This window comes from Sparus aurata, chromosome 6 (genome assembly GCF_900880675.1).
Source record: "Sparus aurata chromosome 6, fSpaAur1.1, whole genome shotgun sequence".
Classification (NCBI taxonomy): Eukaryota; Metazoa; Chordata; class Actinopteri; order Spariformes; family Sparidae; genus Sparus; species Sparus aurata.
In genome coordinates this window covers 37,313,497-37,330,485 of record NC_044192.1, presented here as the reverse complement: position 1 = coordinate 37,330,485, position 16,989 = coordinate 37,313,497, and the positions used below count along the sequence as shown (strand labels likewise).

At 42.3% G+C, this 16,989-nt stretch overlaps 1 protein-coding gene across 1 annotated transcript in view; it reads left to right on the top strand.

The window, feature by feature from the left end:
• The window catches only part of plekha6 (pleckstrin homology domain containing, family A member 6), a 164,941-nt gene that overhangs the window by 141,850 nt on the left and 6,102 nt on the right, over positions 1-16,989 (top strand). The window contains 6 exon segments of the mRNA XM_030421348.1: positions 2,143-2,238; positions 6,743-6,854; positions 6,967-7,106; positions 8,311-8,478; positions 14,912-14,987; positions 16,314-16,405. Of these exon segments, the coding sequence (XP_030277208.1) occupies positions 2,143-2,238; positions 6,743-6,854; positions 6,967-7,106; positions 8,311-8,478; positions 14,912-14,987; positions 16,314-16,405 (684 nt within the window).

Here is a 16,989-nt window from a genome sequence, read left to right as displayed (position 1 = left end):
ACCCCCAACTTGCCGCCCCCTGTCTAAAACCGATATAAAATGCTTCAGAATTGCTGTGTGTAGAAATGAGATCACATGTATGTGTGAATCGAGATCGCGATTTTTTAACGATTTTTTGTGCAGCCCTACTTTGGGTTGTAGTATTTAATTGTACTATCCACAGGAACGTCGACGTCATGTCATTTTGGAGTGCGCTTGAAGACGTCACCTGGAAGAGAGCTGGTGTTGACGGAACAAGCCAACTTGAGTGTGTAGAAAAGTTTGGCCTTATGTCCGGTCAGTGAAACATATTTCCATTGTCTTTAAAGTTTTCTGGAGAGTGGCTACTGTCCAATGGGTGATTTTTTAAGATGAAGGCCGGTCGGGGGATCTCACCGAAGCGTGGTGATGTTGCAACCGGCTAGTTGTTCTGCCGGTGTAGTCGGAACGATGGCGGAAGGCTTCGCCTCTCGGGGGTGAAGGAGTCGGTGAACTGCGGCGACAGCGCCTTTCTGTTCTGGAATTTCCTCGTCTTCTCTTTGCTGTGGAAGGAGGTGGGCTGGGAGACACGGAGGAGTCGTCGGGCGAACTATGGTAATCTTGGATGTTGAGGAGAGATGAACCAGGCGGGATGCGAACCATGGATGAGACGGAGTTGCTCTTCGAACTCGCTCGCTTCCTAAGTGGCTTTTGGGCCACTGGAACCGGAGTCCCAGGGTACGGAGGTGACGGGAAAGTTGTCGACTTCTGATAAATGGTGATCATGATCTCGTCTGAAAAGATCATCGTCCGATGGGGATTGTGATACGAAGTCCATGATGGGGTGAGTAGAGGCTGATGTTGCTCGTAAAAAGGTTTGGATCTGCTCGAGGCGATGTCGCGTGATCTCGTTTCTGGCAGAATACAAGAGCTGCAGAATATGAGAGCGAAGAAGAGGAGAGGGTCAGGTGGTTATTTATAAGAATATCGGAAGTTGGTGCTGTTGTGGTGTGGTCCTACTCCTGAAACTTTGCCAGATAAGCTTCAATAAAAAGTAAATGTTAGCTAAGCAAAGAGCAAGTAACCTAAATTCACTAAAATATTATTAAATCATTAATCAATTCTTCTTACCTTAGCTAGCTTGCTGTACTTGTTAGCCTATTGTTATTTGTTTAGTGGTAATGAGTATGGCTAGCAAAATTAGTTGACTTAATGACTGTATGATTCATTCTGCTTAGCAAAATAATTCAACTTCAAAAGATGATAAAAGCATGTATGTGTTGGTATGCTACATTAAATCAGCAGTAGCCTACTGTCTTCAATGTATATGCTTGTTTAGTCCTCATTGTTATGACTTATAATTTAGTTTAAATAATTGTATTAAGTAAACCATGTTGACTGTTTACCTCACATAAACTGTTGTTTGCTACAAGCCTCTCCAATTTTTTTGAATTGTTTTGCAACATTAAGCTTTAAAACTTGAAGTACTTGGACAAAAGGTAGTATTTGGTTCCAATCCTGCCTTGGGAAAGACAAGGGTCCCAGAACTGTCTTGAAACCGCTGCCTCTTCTAGTGCAGAAACATAATAATGGAAACAGCTACGCTTGTGAATAGCATTACCCCTTATACAGTGGTACAACACTATGCTTCCTTGCTGGTAAGGTGCAGTGCTTCTCCACACAGGAGGCATGCTGACAGTCATTTACTGCAGGTAATACCCTGGCTAGGGATAAGTATACAGTCCCATATCAAAATATCCAAGCTATCCCTTTAAAGTTGTTAATCAAACTGCTGTTAATACACATCCACCACTACACGAGCTTCCTTGTTTAACATTGTGCTGCCATTGTTGTTTATGCATAAAGAGCAGTAGAGAGGGGCATTTAAGGGGCATTCTTCTTCTTCTATTATAAAACTGGTACTACTAGTGTTTCCAAATGTCCACATTGTAGCAGAGAATTTAGCGACATAAATCTCCTGATAGCTGAGCAGAATCATGACCCAAATTAACACCCAACAAGCCATGTCGAAAAAATACCCATATTTCATTTAGACCTTTTTTATATATTTAATTCATTTTCAGAGTGAAGGGCATTAGAAAGTCCTGATTTATGTCGGCAAATATGTTCAAATATGTAGAAACATTCTCTGAGTATGGCTGCCTTCATTTGTACCAATCTCAGGCTTTAACCACCACACGTATGGAGTTTGAAACACTAGAGGACGAGGCCAGTGCCATTCATGGAGATCTGTGGGAGCAGCTTAATGCAGGAGGGCAGGTAAGAGTATATAGAGTTTATCATCCCTGTTTGTCTTGTATTTCATATGGGAAATGGAAACCTTGATTTCAAATGGATACTTGATGAACAGCCTGAAACACGTAAGCCAATTGACATTTATCATTTGATAAGAACTACAATTAAGACATGGATTCTTCATCATTTGTTTCAAAATGTCATGGTAAAAGACAGATACACTCACATATAATTAATTACATCAGTAACCAATAGGAGTTTGAACCCCTGTACTATATGCATAATAACTTTCTACTTAATTGAAAGTGCAGCCACTCTATGTGGCAGTGTCTCCCAACAGTGCAAAAAGGCTGGACACTCGTGGCATTACTTCTTACTTTTCATCTCGGCATCCATGTTAACAGGTTAGACTGGCCACACTGAATGCATGAATCGCTTCTCACGCATTAAGAGCACGTGTTAAGCAAGGCGTTGCTTCATCTAGGGATTTAGAGTCTTGCCTACTTGTACCACGACAAGCATTGTTCTCCAGTCCCTCCAGAAAAACGCGATTATGCGATTGCATAATTCAATGCATAATCAGCCAAAGTCCGCATTTTTATGCGGGGGCCGCATTTTTTCAAATACGCCGCACTTTCGCCGCATAAATTGCCGATTTCCACACAAAATATGTGGGGCTTGCATGATTTCATAATCCCTGCATTTTCGTTGCAAAAAAAGTCACATACGTATATCTCAGCAGAAAGTTGAAAAATGTTGCGTTTACTTCACACAAGAGCAGCCATTTTCCCCTGTTGCCATGGGAACGTTATGAAGTGACGTAGTTTCGCGACGTGAACATCATCGAAAAGCTGCAAACCCAGCGATGAAGCCCGCAAATACAGCAAAAACAGACCTGAAAACAACCTAGAGACAGTCATATCATCATCATACCGTCATTCACTACACTTTAATGTTTATATCTATAGAATATGTCACAGAAATGAAGAGAATACACAGGACAGGTCAAGGCCAGTTCTATTTCCTGTGCCCTCTCTTTCTCTTCCTTTTTGTCGGAAGGGGACAGCAGATGTGTCAGTCAGTCCAAAATAGGCTGCATCCAAGACTCTGAATAAATGCTATGGGTCAGTTCCAAATGCATATAAATCAGTTGCTCTTCCCCGCTTTGGCCTGGCTGAACACAACACCATCCTGCTTGCACCACCCACACCCTTGTCATCAGGAGGATTGAGAAGGTGACCAAACACATCAAGCAGTGGACCAATGACAGCATTGCAACTCTGCAGGGATGCTTCAAATCCACACACCGGGATGTCTTGCCCCCTCCGGCAACATCAGTGAGCAAGTGGAAACTGTGCCTTCATACACTTCCTTTTGTGTGGATAATATCATTCCCATCAAAAAGTAACGCTCTAACAAACCCTGGATAACAAAAGAACTTAATTAATTCTTAATAAAAAGAATAGTATTCTTCACTGGTACTAAGCTAAGCTGAAGTATAAACAAGAAATTTCACATAAGGGAACCTCCACTCAGCTTGGCAGGGGATTAAGAACATGGCCACTGAACACTGCTCCCTCCACCCACAGAACAAGCCAGGTGGCTGGCAGCAGCCCAGCATCCCTCCCCAACGACCTCAACTCCTTTTTTCCAGACAGGCAACACCACCCAGCTCGACCAAACATCTCATCCCTCAAGCGGGCAGCAGTTGAACTCTCCTTCAACACAGAGGAAGTGGTGAGAGCCCTCAGGAGGACCAAGGAGAACACAGTAACTGGCGCAGACAATATCAGTGGTCGTGTCCTACAGTGCCGTGCAGAGCAGGTGAGGGGCATGTTTCAGCTCCTGTTTCAGCAATCCATGTACAGCGGCACAGTTCCCCAGCTATGGAAGAGACAGAATGACCTGAGGCCTGTGGCTCTCACCTCTCTCGTGATGAGGATTATGGAGAGAGTCATAAAAAGTCACAACATCATGCTAACTTACCCACTGATGGGCCCCCTCCTGCACACAGGCAGAGGGGCCAATGGTGCAACACAGTCAGACTACTGTTTGCAGACTTCTCTTCTGCATTCAATACCCTACAACCACACACCCTTGCAGAGAAACTCTCCACCTTCTTCCACCTGGACCACCAGCTGATCCTGTGGATTACAGACTTCCTGAACAGCAGATCACAGAGGGTGCTGGTCAGTAACACCTTCTTCACCACATGGAGCACTGTTCCCACCAGCCTCCTGGAAACACTTGCATAAAGCATGCCTAAACAATTTTTTGAAGTGATCAACAAGAACGGTAGAGCTACACACTACTGAGTACTTTTTTGACACTTTTAGTTATGTTTTTGAGTTTTTTTGGGCTTATGGTCTTAATCATTTGATCAGCTGATGAACAGCTTGTTTGATTTGAAATGCAGTATTCAATAAATTGCCTACTTTTTTGTCTCTTGCTCCTGTTTCTTCTTTTTGCATTTTGAAGCTCTATTTACAACCTGGTCCACCAACACCACAAAATTTTGCTTTTCTCCTGGTCTTAAGATTTTGTTCAGGTGTGTATAGCCTATGCTAAATGTTTTAATTACAGGGTTAAGCTTCTCATGGTTCAGTAGGGGTAGGTACCAAACAACTCAAAAAGGTACACTGTGGTCTGTTGGAAGGGCAACCTCCCATCTCCACCAACTCAGTCTCACAGGCTTAAGATTTTGAACATAGCCCCTTAATAGGAACAAAATGGTCATGGCTAGTATTGAAGGGCTAACTAGAGGTAGAACGTCAGGGGTAGGGATTGGGTCTAACAGATATCTTGATGGTTTAGCTAAATAATTATTGACGTTAGGTGGTGAAGGTCAATGGGAGAAAAGCACTTTACATCTGGTTTTTGCAGTTAGTACCAACTGAGTTTGGAAGGTGATGAATTCTTAGTTTAGGGGTTAATCTTCTATGCTCTAATGTGTTTTTTTAGAGGGGCAATTCATAGTTTTCAGTCATGTGAGCTGGAAGACAAAAACAGTAAGGCAAGATGGAGGCTCATACCAGACTTACCAGACCAGACATACCCATAGAGACGGCAAAAGCTGATAAATTTCCCCACACACCATTATTTAGATCCCCTGTCAACCGTAGAAAAGAAACATTATCTGCAAGTGTTAAGCACTTGCCATCCAAATACGGCAACTGCTGTGGTATTTCAGCCATTAAAAACCACCAGGTCCCTGCCATAGCTTAACTTTAGCAACATTTATGTGTACATTGTGGTGTATCCCTGCTGCCAGGATGAAAGCTTATGAAAGTACGGACAGTTATGTATTTTTGATTTAGATGAGTAATTAATGCTGTCGTTTAGGACGTGAAGAGAGCGAAGTTCTTCATTGTAAAACAAAAGATGAGTACTATATAACACTAGATATCAAAAGTTATTGTATTTCTTTTATTATTGTATATGCACCCTGGACATCATCAACAAAGTTTATCAGTCTTAACACAAGCTTGTGTAAACAAAAGGTGTAAAGGGATTTCCAAATCATTGCATTTCGAGTTTAATTGTGGCTAACGCAGAATCCTAACTCCTTAATTATCTAGCTAACTTTTATTCATTAGGACCACCGCAGTTGGTCGCCTCGATACACGACAACAAACAATATCTAAAAGATTACAAACAGATGTTACCTAGGGCTAGAAAACGTAAATTAATGTAAGTATATACTTGAGTACATTGCCAATGTTTGCCCTCCCTGGGGACTGAGGTAAGTCATATGGCACAAATCCATAAACTCCTCCTCTCTGGGCTTTCTTTTTTGGATGGAATTCAGTAGAAGCATCCCCTCATCCGTTGCATCTGATATCACAACATTTATCTGGTATTTTGGCAATACAAAACTGGTTCCAAACAAAATGTATTACTTGCTTCCTATGCTGGCGGGCAGCTGGGAAAGATTTTTTGCCCTCCAAGAGGGCATTCCCCTGGGAGCATGACTTCACATGGAAACCATGAATAGAGTCAAGTGACATTTGCAGAGAAACTGCAACACTATCAACAAAATAATCAATCTGGTAAGCAGTAAGAGTAGCACAAGAACCTCATATTGGGACATATTACAGAAGTCCAATTTTACTGATGCTTGATGTATGCATAACAATGATGTTATATCACCCACTTCAGAGCTTTCCTTTCCAATTCAAAAACCACACCAGTTTGTGATGTTGGTTTGTTGTTGTTTTCTTTTAGCTTGACAAATAAATCATCTTGAACCTTTAAAAAGCAAGACAAAGAAACATTTATAAAGCACTTTTTCCATCCAGAACTTGGCCAAAACCATGGTCTAAGGCAATGAACTCATTTATAGCCTTTTTCATTGCTATTGACCAATAACCGTACAATGTTATGACTATGCATGAACCTAGTTAGCTCCAACGTATAAAATAATTTATAAGACATTTAAATTATTGTTATTTGTTATAATGGCATGTACCTTGTTTGAATATTTAATTTCTAACTATGTTATTAAATATCTCTCATACCTTTGTCGCAGAGGGAACTGGTTCGTAGGCACATCCAGAAAGAGTTTTGGAGAGTACAAGATGTATTAGAGGGACTGCACAAGAATAACTCCTCCAGAGGTACTGACACAGGCAAAAACAGAGGTAACACACTGCTGGAAAATAATCACATGTATAGTGGCAATACCCTATATATGTCTATGTTCTAATGAATCTATTCCTGCCACCTTTACCTCCCTCTGTTTCTCTTGCTCAGTGGCCAGTGGTGCATCAGGCTCCTTTAGCACCAATAGTCCAGCCAGTCCCATGAGCTCAGTAAGCCTCACCAGCCCACTCAGTCCCTTCTCCCCAGTGCCGGGGTCCCAGGCCTCTCCAACCAAACAGCCGGCCCAGGAGGTAAGCACCCAGCTGGGGGCCAATCCCAATTCAAAACCTGGCACAGTTCCATGCCCAGACTCTACAAACAACCGAGAAGTGCATAAAAGATCAAGTCCTAAATCCTGACCCAACTCATGTAGAGTGCTGCATTTGAAAACTGACTGCAAGCCCTAGATATAGACCCAAAAGTTACACAGAGTCTGACAAAAGTCTGCATAGAGATGGTAATTATTACTATGGTTGTGAATCCCATGGACATACTTTTCCTCAGTTCTCCCTAGATTTCCAAGACCTAATCTACCCAAGGAAATCCTTGAAATATGAGGTTTTTCATCTCAGCGGACAGACCACAGGCAATACTCTTGGTATATAATATTCCTCATACTTTGCAGCACACAAGCTGAAGATTTATTTATGTTTATTTTAAGTGTTGTACTTTTCATCATCACTTTTCATCATTATTAATACCACAAAATAATACACTAAAGTGGTAAAGTTGGGAACTAATAGGTTAATGCATCTTTCTTGTTGCATTTAGTGTCGCTTGAAATGACCAATGATTTGACTGTAGCTGAAATGCTACCCCTCAGTTAAAAGGTATTAGTTGAATGAATGTTTCTAATGCTGTTATTCTTGCCGGTGAAAACAGGGGCATTGTCTAGAACAGCTGCAATATGCTACATTGACCGTAGCGCAGACAAGGAGGCGCAGTGAAATCTTAAAATCCTTAGATTAAAACATCATGCGTTTTGTTTTGTTAGCATTCAAAACTAATTTTCAATTTAGTTTAATAAATTGAAATTTAAAATAGAGTATGTTGCATGGTATTAAAAAAGCAATGACAAGCTTAACATTATTATGTGTTGGCAATGCGAAGCTGTAAACATGTTACATAGCCACATTAGCCTAAATAAGCCATTTCCTTTTTTGTCTACTGTAGATGACAAAATTACTTACATAGTCATAGCTTAAATGTAGTAGCTGACAGCGCCTTTTTTATGGACTGAGTGGTTTTAAGAATTCATTGAAACTGTTAGGCCACTCCGGGATCTTCACCTCTGAATCCTTTACCTAGAATCAAGACCCCACTCCACAGAATCATTCATCCTTTCTCTGCACTTTGGCTGACTTATTATTTTTCTCCTCATGTGCAGCACTCTCTTTTCCGTCTATCCTTTCTCGTCTTCCTTTACTCCCTCCCTCCTACCCTATGGTGATCTAGGAAAGTGTTCCCCCAAGGCCTCCCCTCCCCAAGTCTTATTACCCTTTGGAGCTCTCATCTACCTTCTCTCCCTCAACCGCCACCTTGCCCTTTGACAGCACCGCTTGGCTTCGCAGCTTGGGCATCGATGAAGGTTACTTTGATTTTGAAGATTCTCACTTCAGAAAGGTATTTGGGTATTTCTGCCTCAGTCTTGTCCTGTCTTGCTTCATCCAGTCCTAACTGTTGTCCAATGTCGTTTTTTTAAAACATTTAGAAATTTTAATTTTGTAAGTCACTGTCCACGAAAGTCTACTTGTTCTTCCTCTACAAACCTCCATTTTTTCACTGAATCCACTGCCTGTGCCTGTGTCACTGTTGCCAGGACAGTCTGCAAATGTTGTGTTCTGGTGCGCAATCAAATGCTGGACACAGGCACATCATGTTTAACTATTCCTGTTTGAATCTAGAAAGAGAAAAATGTTCTCAAAAACTCACCTCTCTCAGTCGAACTCAGTGCAGATTGACATAAGCTTGAAGATAACAAAGTCATAGTCAAAGTCAGCTTTATTGTCAAGTCTTCACATGTACCAGACATACAAAGGAATCAAAATTACGTTTCTAACTATCCCACGGTGAAGACTCATTACATGGCAATAAAAAAAGTACAATAAAATGTGACCAAATCTCAAATATTCTTCTGTGTCTAATCACTTGACATTCAATTATATTGAATATATATATTTTTTTGTATTCATATATTTTATTGGATAGTGTTCAGTTTACATTTCCAATATGACATGTTAAAAGACTCCATTTTAAATTTTTAACCAAAACAGTTCTTCCAAACACATGTACTTTACAATATTCCAAAGTTCCCCTCCCCCCATGATCCTGGCAGCCAGGTTAGCATAATGAATATGAAAATGATTTAATACTAACAATGTATATACAAAATACCTATATATAGTAATTAAGTCAGATTATACATAAAGTGATTCAAGCATAAATTAATAGAAAAAATATAATAACAATAAAAGTGAATAAAATGAATGAAAAAAAAAATGTTAGAGGGCTGAGTGTTCTGTAAGAAAATGTAAGTAGATGTTTGTTTGGCGGACAGACAGCAAAGCACAACGATGTGAGAACCGATGCAGGCAAGCACTAAACAAGTCACTACAGTGCCTTTTCCCTAGAAGAGGGCTGGTTAGTTAATCAGTGGTTTCCAGTGAGAGTAAAATTTTTCAGAAGAGCCTCTGAGAGTGAACTTTACCTTTATTGGTTTTAAAGAAGACAAAGTGTCACACAACCAAACCTTAAATGACGGTGGAGACCTGCCAAAAATTGTTATATGACCCCGTGACCCTCGAAATTGTTATGTTTATTATAGAAGTGAGACACATGGCTCTTAGGTAAGGTTTCAGCCTTATGAATTAGATATATGATGGTTGGGGGTGGGATCTGAGGGAACTGAGAGGAGTGGGTCCTGGCAGGAATAAATGATTATTACAAATGGCAATTGTCTGATGGAGGGTGAACCCGCCGAAGTGGTGCCCGATTTGTGCCAGAGTGCCAGTCACTATAGGTTAGATGTGTAGAGCGATGGGGAGAAAGGAAGGCTACTGCAAACCAGGGCCTGCAGCAAAGAAGAGGAGCATGACAAGCTGTATTCCAGGAGAAGATAGTATGGCTGACAGCAGCCCCCCAGCTGGCTCTTTCAAACTCTCAAAATGCACTTTAAAAGTAGAATATCAAACACAAAAATATGTGGTCTAACTGCCCTGAGGATATTAAGAATAACTAAACCGCTCTATTCACTTAAATCAGCAATAAAACTACATCATTTTAATTTATGGACAAGCTGCCTAAACAATACTTACCTCTCATGGTCGAGCTCGGTGCAGACTGACGAGAGACCGGAAATTACACAGTACATCTACAAATGATCACACAATTAAAAAATACAGCACTCTCAATGCCAGGAATGGTGAACTTGCAAACAGCAGAACAAATGAGGGGTTTTGGTAAAATGTACACCAATTAAATTAAAACACGGTTTTAATTAAGTACAGTTGTTAAAGTACGGTTGCTATGGCGCCGTACTAGGTGGCAGCCTGTGACAGCAGCTCCCGGGTTTTCAAGTGTTTTCGTAGTTTTTGTTGTATTTCTGTTCTGATTTTCGTTGAACTTTGGCAACTCTTCTCCAGAGACTGAGAGAAGACGAACACCTTTCTTTTTTTTTTTCTTTTTTTAAACTTTTACGGCACTTTTTTTGTGATGTTGTTGCTCACCCTAGCAACGGAGGGTCAGGAGCGCATCATTGAGCGCATTGTTTACACACGCGACCAGCTGATTGCGCTGTGTAAACCTGCACTGCTGCCCGGAGCCAGGCCTGAGGTCCTGAAGGAGTTGCGGAGGAGACGCCGTGGCTGCAGAGCCGGAGTCAAACGGAGGGTGAAGAAGAGGAGACACAGACCGGCTGTACCAGCGATCGTCATGGGAAACGTGAGGTCTCTGGGGAACAAGATGGACGAGCTCACCGCGCTGATAAAGTCTCAGAGGGAATATCGTGAGTGCAGTGTGTTGTGTTTCACGGAGACATGGCTTCACTCACACATCCCGGACCACAGCGTGGCGATTCCCGGCTTCAGCACTGTTCGGGCGGACAGGGACGTGACAAGCAGCAGAAAGAAGAAAGGAGGAGGGATTGCACTGTACGTGAGTGAGAGGTGGTGTAATCCCGGACATGTTCATGTGAAGAAACATTTCTGTACCCCGGACATTGAACTGCTGACTGTGGGGATGAGGTCTTATTATTTGGCCCGGGAATTCACGTCCGCCATCATTATCGGTGTGTACGTTCCTCCTTCAGCTGATGCAGCGCTGGCCTGTGACGTCATCCACTCCGCTGTTGCCCAGATACAGACGCAGCATCCTAACGCATTTATTGTCATCACTGGGGATTTTAATCACGTCTCAATGGACAAAACCCTCCCAACATTTCACCAGTATGTTGACTGCCCCACCAGAGACTGTAACACACTGGATCTGTTGTATGCAAATGCTAAGGATGCATACAGTCCCACAGCCCTCCCCCCTCTTGGAAGATCTGACCACAACCTGGTCCTGCTAACCCCTAAGTATATCCCCCTTGTTCAGCGGCAGCCTGTCCACACTAGGAGCGTGAGGAGGTGGACTCAGGAGGCTGCTGACGCACTGCAGGACTGCTTTGAGTCGACAGACTGTGATGCACTTGTTGAGCCACATGGAGAGGATCTCGACAGCATGACCGACTGCATCACAGAATACATCAGGTTCTGTGAACACACCACCATGCCAACCCGAACTGTACGCTGCTTCCCTAATAATAAGCCGTGGATCACCAATGACCTGAAAGCTCTTCTTAACAAGAAGAAGAGGGCGTTCAGGTCTGGAGACAGGGAAGAACTGAGGAGAGTGCAGCATGAACTCAGGGATATGCTGAGGGCCTGTAAAGACACCTACAGGAGGAAGCTGGAGGCCAAACTCCAGCAGAACAATGTGAAGGATGTGTGGACTGGTATGAAGCAGATCACTGGGTGTAAGGTGAGCGGCAGACAGTCATCGGGCAGCCTGGAGAGGGCAAACGAGCTGAACAGATTCTTCAATATGTTCAGCTCACAGCCTTCTGTCGTCTCCATGACACCTCCAGACCCCCACACACCCTCACTGCCCCAAATGCTTCCTCCCCTCCCCCCTCACTCCCCTGCTGTGAGCTCTCCTGTGCAGCACCTCTCCTCCTCCTCCTCCTCCTCCTCCTCCTCCACCTCTTCCTCCTCCACCTCCTCCACCTCCTCCTCTTCCACCTTCACCTCCTCCTCCCCCTCGTCCTCCACTGAAGACACCAGCAGCCTAACCCGCATGACCGTCACTGCAGGCCAGGTTAGGAGACAGATGGAGAGACTCCACCAGCAGAATGCTGCAGGCCCTGACGGTATCAGCCCCAGGATCCTGAAGACATGTGCCAACCAGCTGTCTCCTGTCCTACAACACCTCTACAACCTGAGCCTGGGTCAGGAGAGAATACCGGTGCTTTGTTAGACTTCCTGCCTAGTTCCTGTTCCAAAGAAGTCGACACCATCAGACCTCAATGACTATCGAACAGTGGCCCTCACATCTTATGTCATGAAGGTGCTGGAGAGACTGGTTTTGGCCAACCTGAGGCCGCAGGTGAGAGCCCTGCTAGACCCTCTGCAATTTGCTTACCAGCCCCACTTGGGAGTTGATGACGCTGTCATCTACCTGCTGCAACGAGCCCATTCGCACCTGGAAGGTGGAGGTGGCACTGTGAGAATTACATTCTTTGATTTCTCTAGTGCTTTTAACACCATTCAGCCACTGCTACTGGGGGAGAAGCTGCGGGTTATGGCTGTAGACGAACAAAGATCTCCTGGATTACTGACTTCCTGACAGGCAGGCCACAGTTTGTCCGTATGGGCAGTGTTCTGTCTGATGCGGTGGTTAGTGATACAGGAGCTCCACAGGGGACTGTACTGTCTCCTTTCCTGTTCACCTTATACACAGTTTTCTGACGACTCGGCTGTTGTTGGGTGTATAAGTGAGGGACAGGAGGAGGAGTACAGGGCACTGGTGGACAACTTTGTGGAGTGGACTGAACAGAATCACCTGCGGCTAAACATCAGCAAGACCAGAGAGATGGTGATAGATTTCAGGAAGAAGAGGCAGACGGCTTTCCAACCACTGTTCATTCTGGGAAAGGATGTGGAGGCGGTGGAGGATTACAAGTACCTGGGTGTTACCATCAACCACAGACTGGACTGGAGATCTAACACTGAAGCTGTTTACAAGAAGGGGATGAGCAGACTTTACTTCCTGAGGAAGCTGAGATCCTTCAACGTGTGCGGCAAGATGTTGGAGATCTTTTATCAGTCTGTGGTGGCCAGTGTACTTTTCTTTGCTGTGGTTTGTTGGGGAAGCAGCATCGGAGCCAGCGACACCAACAGACTCAACAAACTGATCAGGAAGGCTGGCTCTGTGATTGGCTGCAAACAGGACACTCTGGAGGCTGTGGTGGAGAGGAGGACACTGATAAAACTGTTATCCATCATGGATAATCCTCTCCACCCTCTCCAACTCACACTGGTCAGACAGCGGAGCACCTTCTCCGGAAGGCTGCTTCAGCTTCGCTGTCGTAGCAATAGATACAGGAAATCTTTCCTGCCACAAGCCATCACTTTATACAATAACTCTCTCACCTCTGCCTGACAGAGAACTCTGGTCTCTCTACTGTTTTGTTGTATATATTATTATTGTTATAGTATGTTTGCATATTTTGTTTTGTTGTATATATTATTATTGTTTATTGTTTATAGCACACTGTGCACTGTATATATACACTATGTATATATTGGATTCTATTTATGTTATGTACAAAGTGTTTTATTTGCGGACCCACTACTGCTGTAACAAAATAATTTCCCAGTCTGGGATCATTAAAGTAATTCTATCTATCTAACACATATCAGAAACAAAAACTACAAAAACAATGTTTTTGTCATTTTGTTCTGTCTTTTACATCTCCATATCACTTGTTTCACACATGGTTACTCCCTATTAGCTGTTTTCAAAGCCTCTGCCACAAATGTTTATGTTATACCCAAAAAACCCACTAATGCCCACATACATCTACAATGTGTTTAATTCAGAATGTTAATGATTGAGATGATTTTAAAACAAACATTAAACATTTTCTGGATGCGGTCTGTTGAGGTATTGGAACTGCTGCTTTTAAATGTTCCCTGTTTGCCAGCCTGTTCATCACGTTGAGTGTTAAACACCTGAAAAAGAAAACAGAAGGGCAAACTTGGTGGTAGTCTCTTGTTTGGTATAAGTGTTAGTACTTGGTTTATATTTGGTATCTGTATTTGGTATTCTGTCAAACTCTCTATGCCTATTTGTGTTGTGTCTTGTTAGTGATGTTGTCACATTAGTATATGGTCACTCTAGCATTAACACAGTGACAGACTCTTTCACCCTTAGTCTCTAACTGGACAATGAGTGAACACAGATAATTCAAGAGAATATATATGTACCATTCACCCATATATATATATACATATATATATATATATATACATATATATATATATATATATATATATATATATATATATATATATATATATATATATGCCATGTTGCATATACTCCAGGCAAAATAACACTAAGTTATCTCTGTTCCCTCAAAGTTCGACATGTCATGTTTGTTTTACAACTGGTCCAAAGATGAAAAGGCAACCAAAGTTAAACCCTTCACAAAAGCTCACTGAACAAAGCCACTCATCTCTGCGATTCCGTTCAAATGAGTTGATTTTGGTCTGAAATTTCACTGTCAACATACTGGTCTGATTATGCTTCTTAATACAAGTTTAATACATGGGTCCGCAAGTAACATATTGATTTTGCCTTTACAGGAATACCAGGTGTTTTGACATGATGCCCCCATGTCCATACACAGCAATCATGCTATTATATCAGTGGCTTTGGAGGTGTAATATATTTTCACTACCTTCAGGTTTAATTATAATGACTTGACAAATTATATCTGCTCTCTGTCTTCCAGCCCAAGATTGGAGAAGAAAAAGCTACCAGTGATGTCCAGGACGAGGTCCAGGACAGACAAGCTACCACAAATAAAGGTACCATAACTCGTTCTAAGTGCTGTATTGTGGGCAACTGGACATCTTTCATTTTCTTGAAGACATTTCACTTCTCATCCATGAGACTTCTCCAGTTATACCTAACTAGAGGGGAGTTGCAGGCTTTTAAGCTCTGTGTGGGAGTGTCTTTACAGAGTTGTTGAGGTCACGTGTGAGCTCTGACTTTAGGTATGTGGATGTCACCTCGGTCAAAATCAGAACAAGGGAAGTGGAAGCCTTCACAGAACATATACATACTTTGGACATTAACTTCAACTTTACATGGGAAGATGTCAGAGGAGACAGTTTGCCTTTCTTGGACTGTGCAGTAAACATCAAAGAAGATAGAAGCCTCAACATTGAGGTTTACAGAAAACCTCCACACACAGATCAATACTTGCTATTTGTCTCTCAGCACCCACTGGAGCACAAGCTGGGGGTCATCAGAACCCTAAACCATCAGGCTGAAACCATACCCACAAATACAGAGGCAAAGGAGAGTGAACAGCAGCACATCTGGGGAGCACTCTAACTGGACCTTTGTCAAAACTTCTTAAAGATCCAGAGCAGATAGAGGGGAGGAGACGGAAAAACATTGTCATTCATTAAGTCACTGTAGCACCTCATAAACTCAAGAGGATCTTCAATAAAGATCATATACCAGTTCACTTTAAACCTGCAAACATGAAGAAACATCCTAGAACAGAACACCCAGACATAAGCAGAGTAATGTAGTTTATGCTGTTCAGTGCAGCGAGGACTGCACAGATGTGTACATTCGGAAGGAGGTGGCCTAGAACATTACTAATGACCCACCTACCATGTAAATTCCCTCACGAGAGAGCTTAACAGCCACTGGGGTCAAAGACCCACAAGTGGTCCTAATGACTCTGAAACTCAGAGCTCACACATGTCTTTAACGACTCAGTAAGGACACTTCCACACATAGTTTAAAACCCTGCAACTCCCCCTCCAGTTAGTTTAAACTGAAAAAGCCTCTTGGATGACAGGTGAAACATCTTCAAGAAACTGAAACGCATGCAGTTGCCTCCAATATAGCACTTAATTACCATGACCTGGATTGCTGAGAACCTTCATCAACATATTTACATAATCCTGCAGTTAACTTTTGGGTTGGTACACAGAACCAACAGGATCATGCAATTAGATGATATATGACAGAAAACCCTCTTTTGAGATTTGAATGACATTAAATCTATTTAGACTGACTGGATATGCATCCATTGTCACAGTGTGAGCTTTGAGAATTCAGCTCCCTCTTCTTTTTACCATGGTTTTGAATTTACCTCTTGTGTCCCTTGTCAGTTGGCATTGTTCCTCCTAGAACGAAGTCACCCACCGACGAATCACACAGCAGCTCTATTGGAGTTTCCTGGTATAATGCCGGAGTGACTAGGGTATGTCAACCTAAACTATATGTAAATAATATCCAAATGTAACAGATGTGTTGCATCAAGTTTTCATTTAAAACATTGTGTGGAAATCAAACCATCCTCTTTGGGACCTTTGACCAGTGTACTCCTGTGACCACTGGTCAAAGTGTCCCTGTATCACCTTTGATAGAACAGGTACCATGTCTCTTTCCCAGTCCTCTCTTTTGTGGATTGGGAACCTCAATGAGAGCCTCCTGGTGTTCCTATTATTATGTAATTTCCACATTAACCATTGATTGCCTGATCTGAGATTCTTTATAGTATTTTCCACATTTGACAGATATAGCACAAGATAGAAACAGCCAAACATATTATGATTTCCATCAAATGACTACCTTAATAACTAACTAAATAAATAATATAACATGAAATCAGATCTTCTGAGCAGTTCTGAGCAGACTGCAATGTTAATACTCAAATAAATGGAATAATATTCATATAGAAGAACACATCAAAAAAGTCAAACATTGACATGGAGGTCCTGTCAAAATGTGAGTAGCTGTTAAAATTATTCCTCTCCAGTCTTGCCTTGATTAATAAAAGTATGA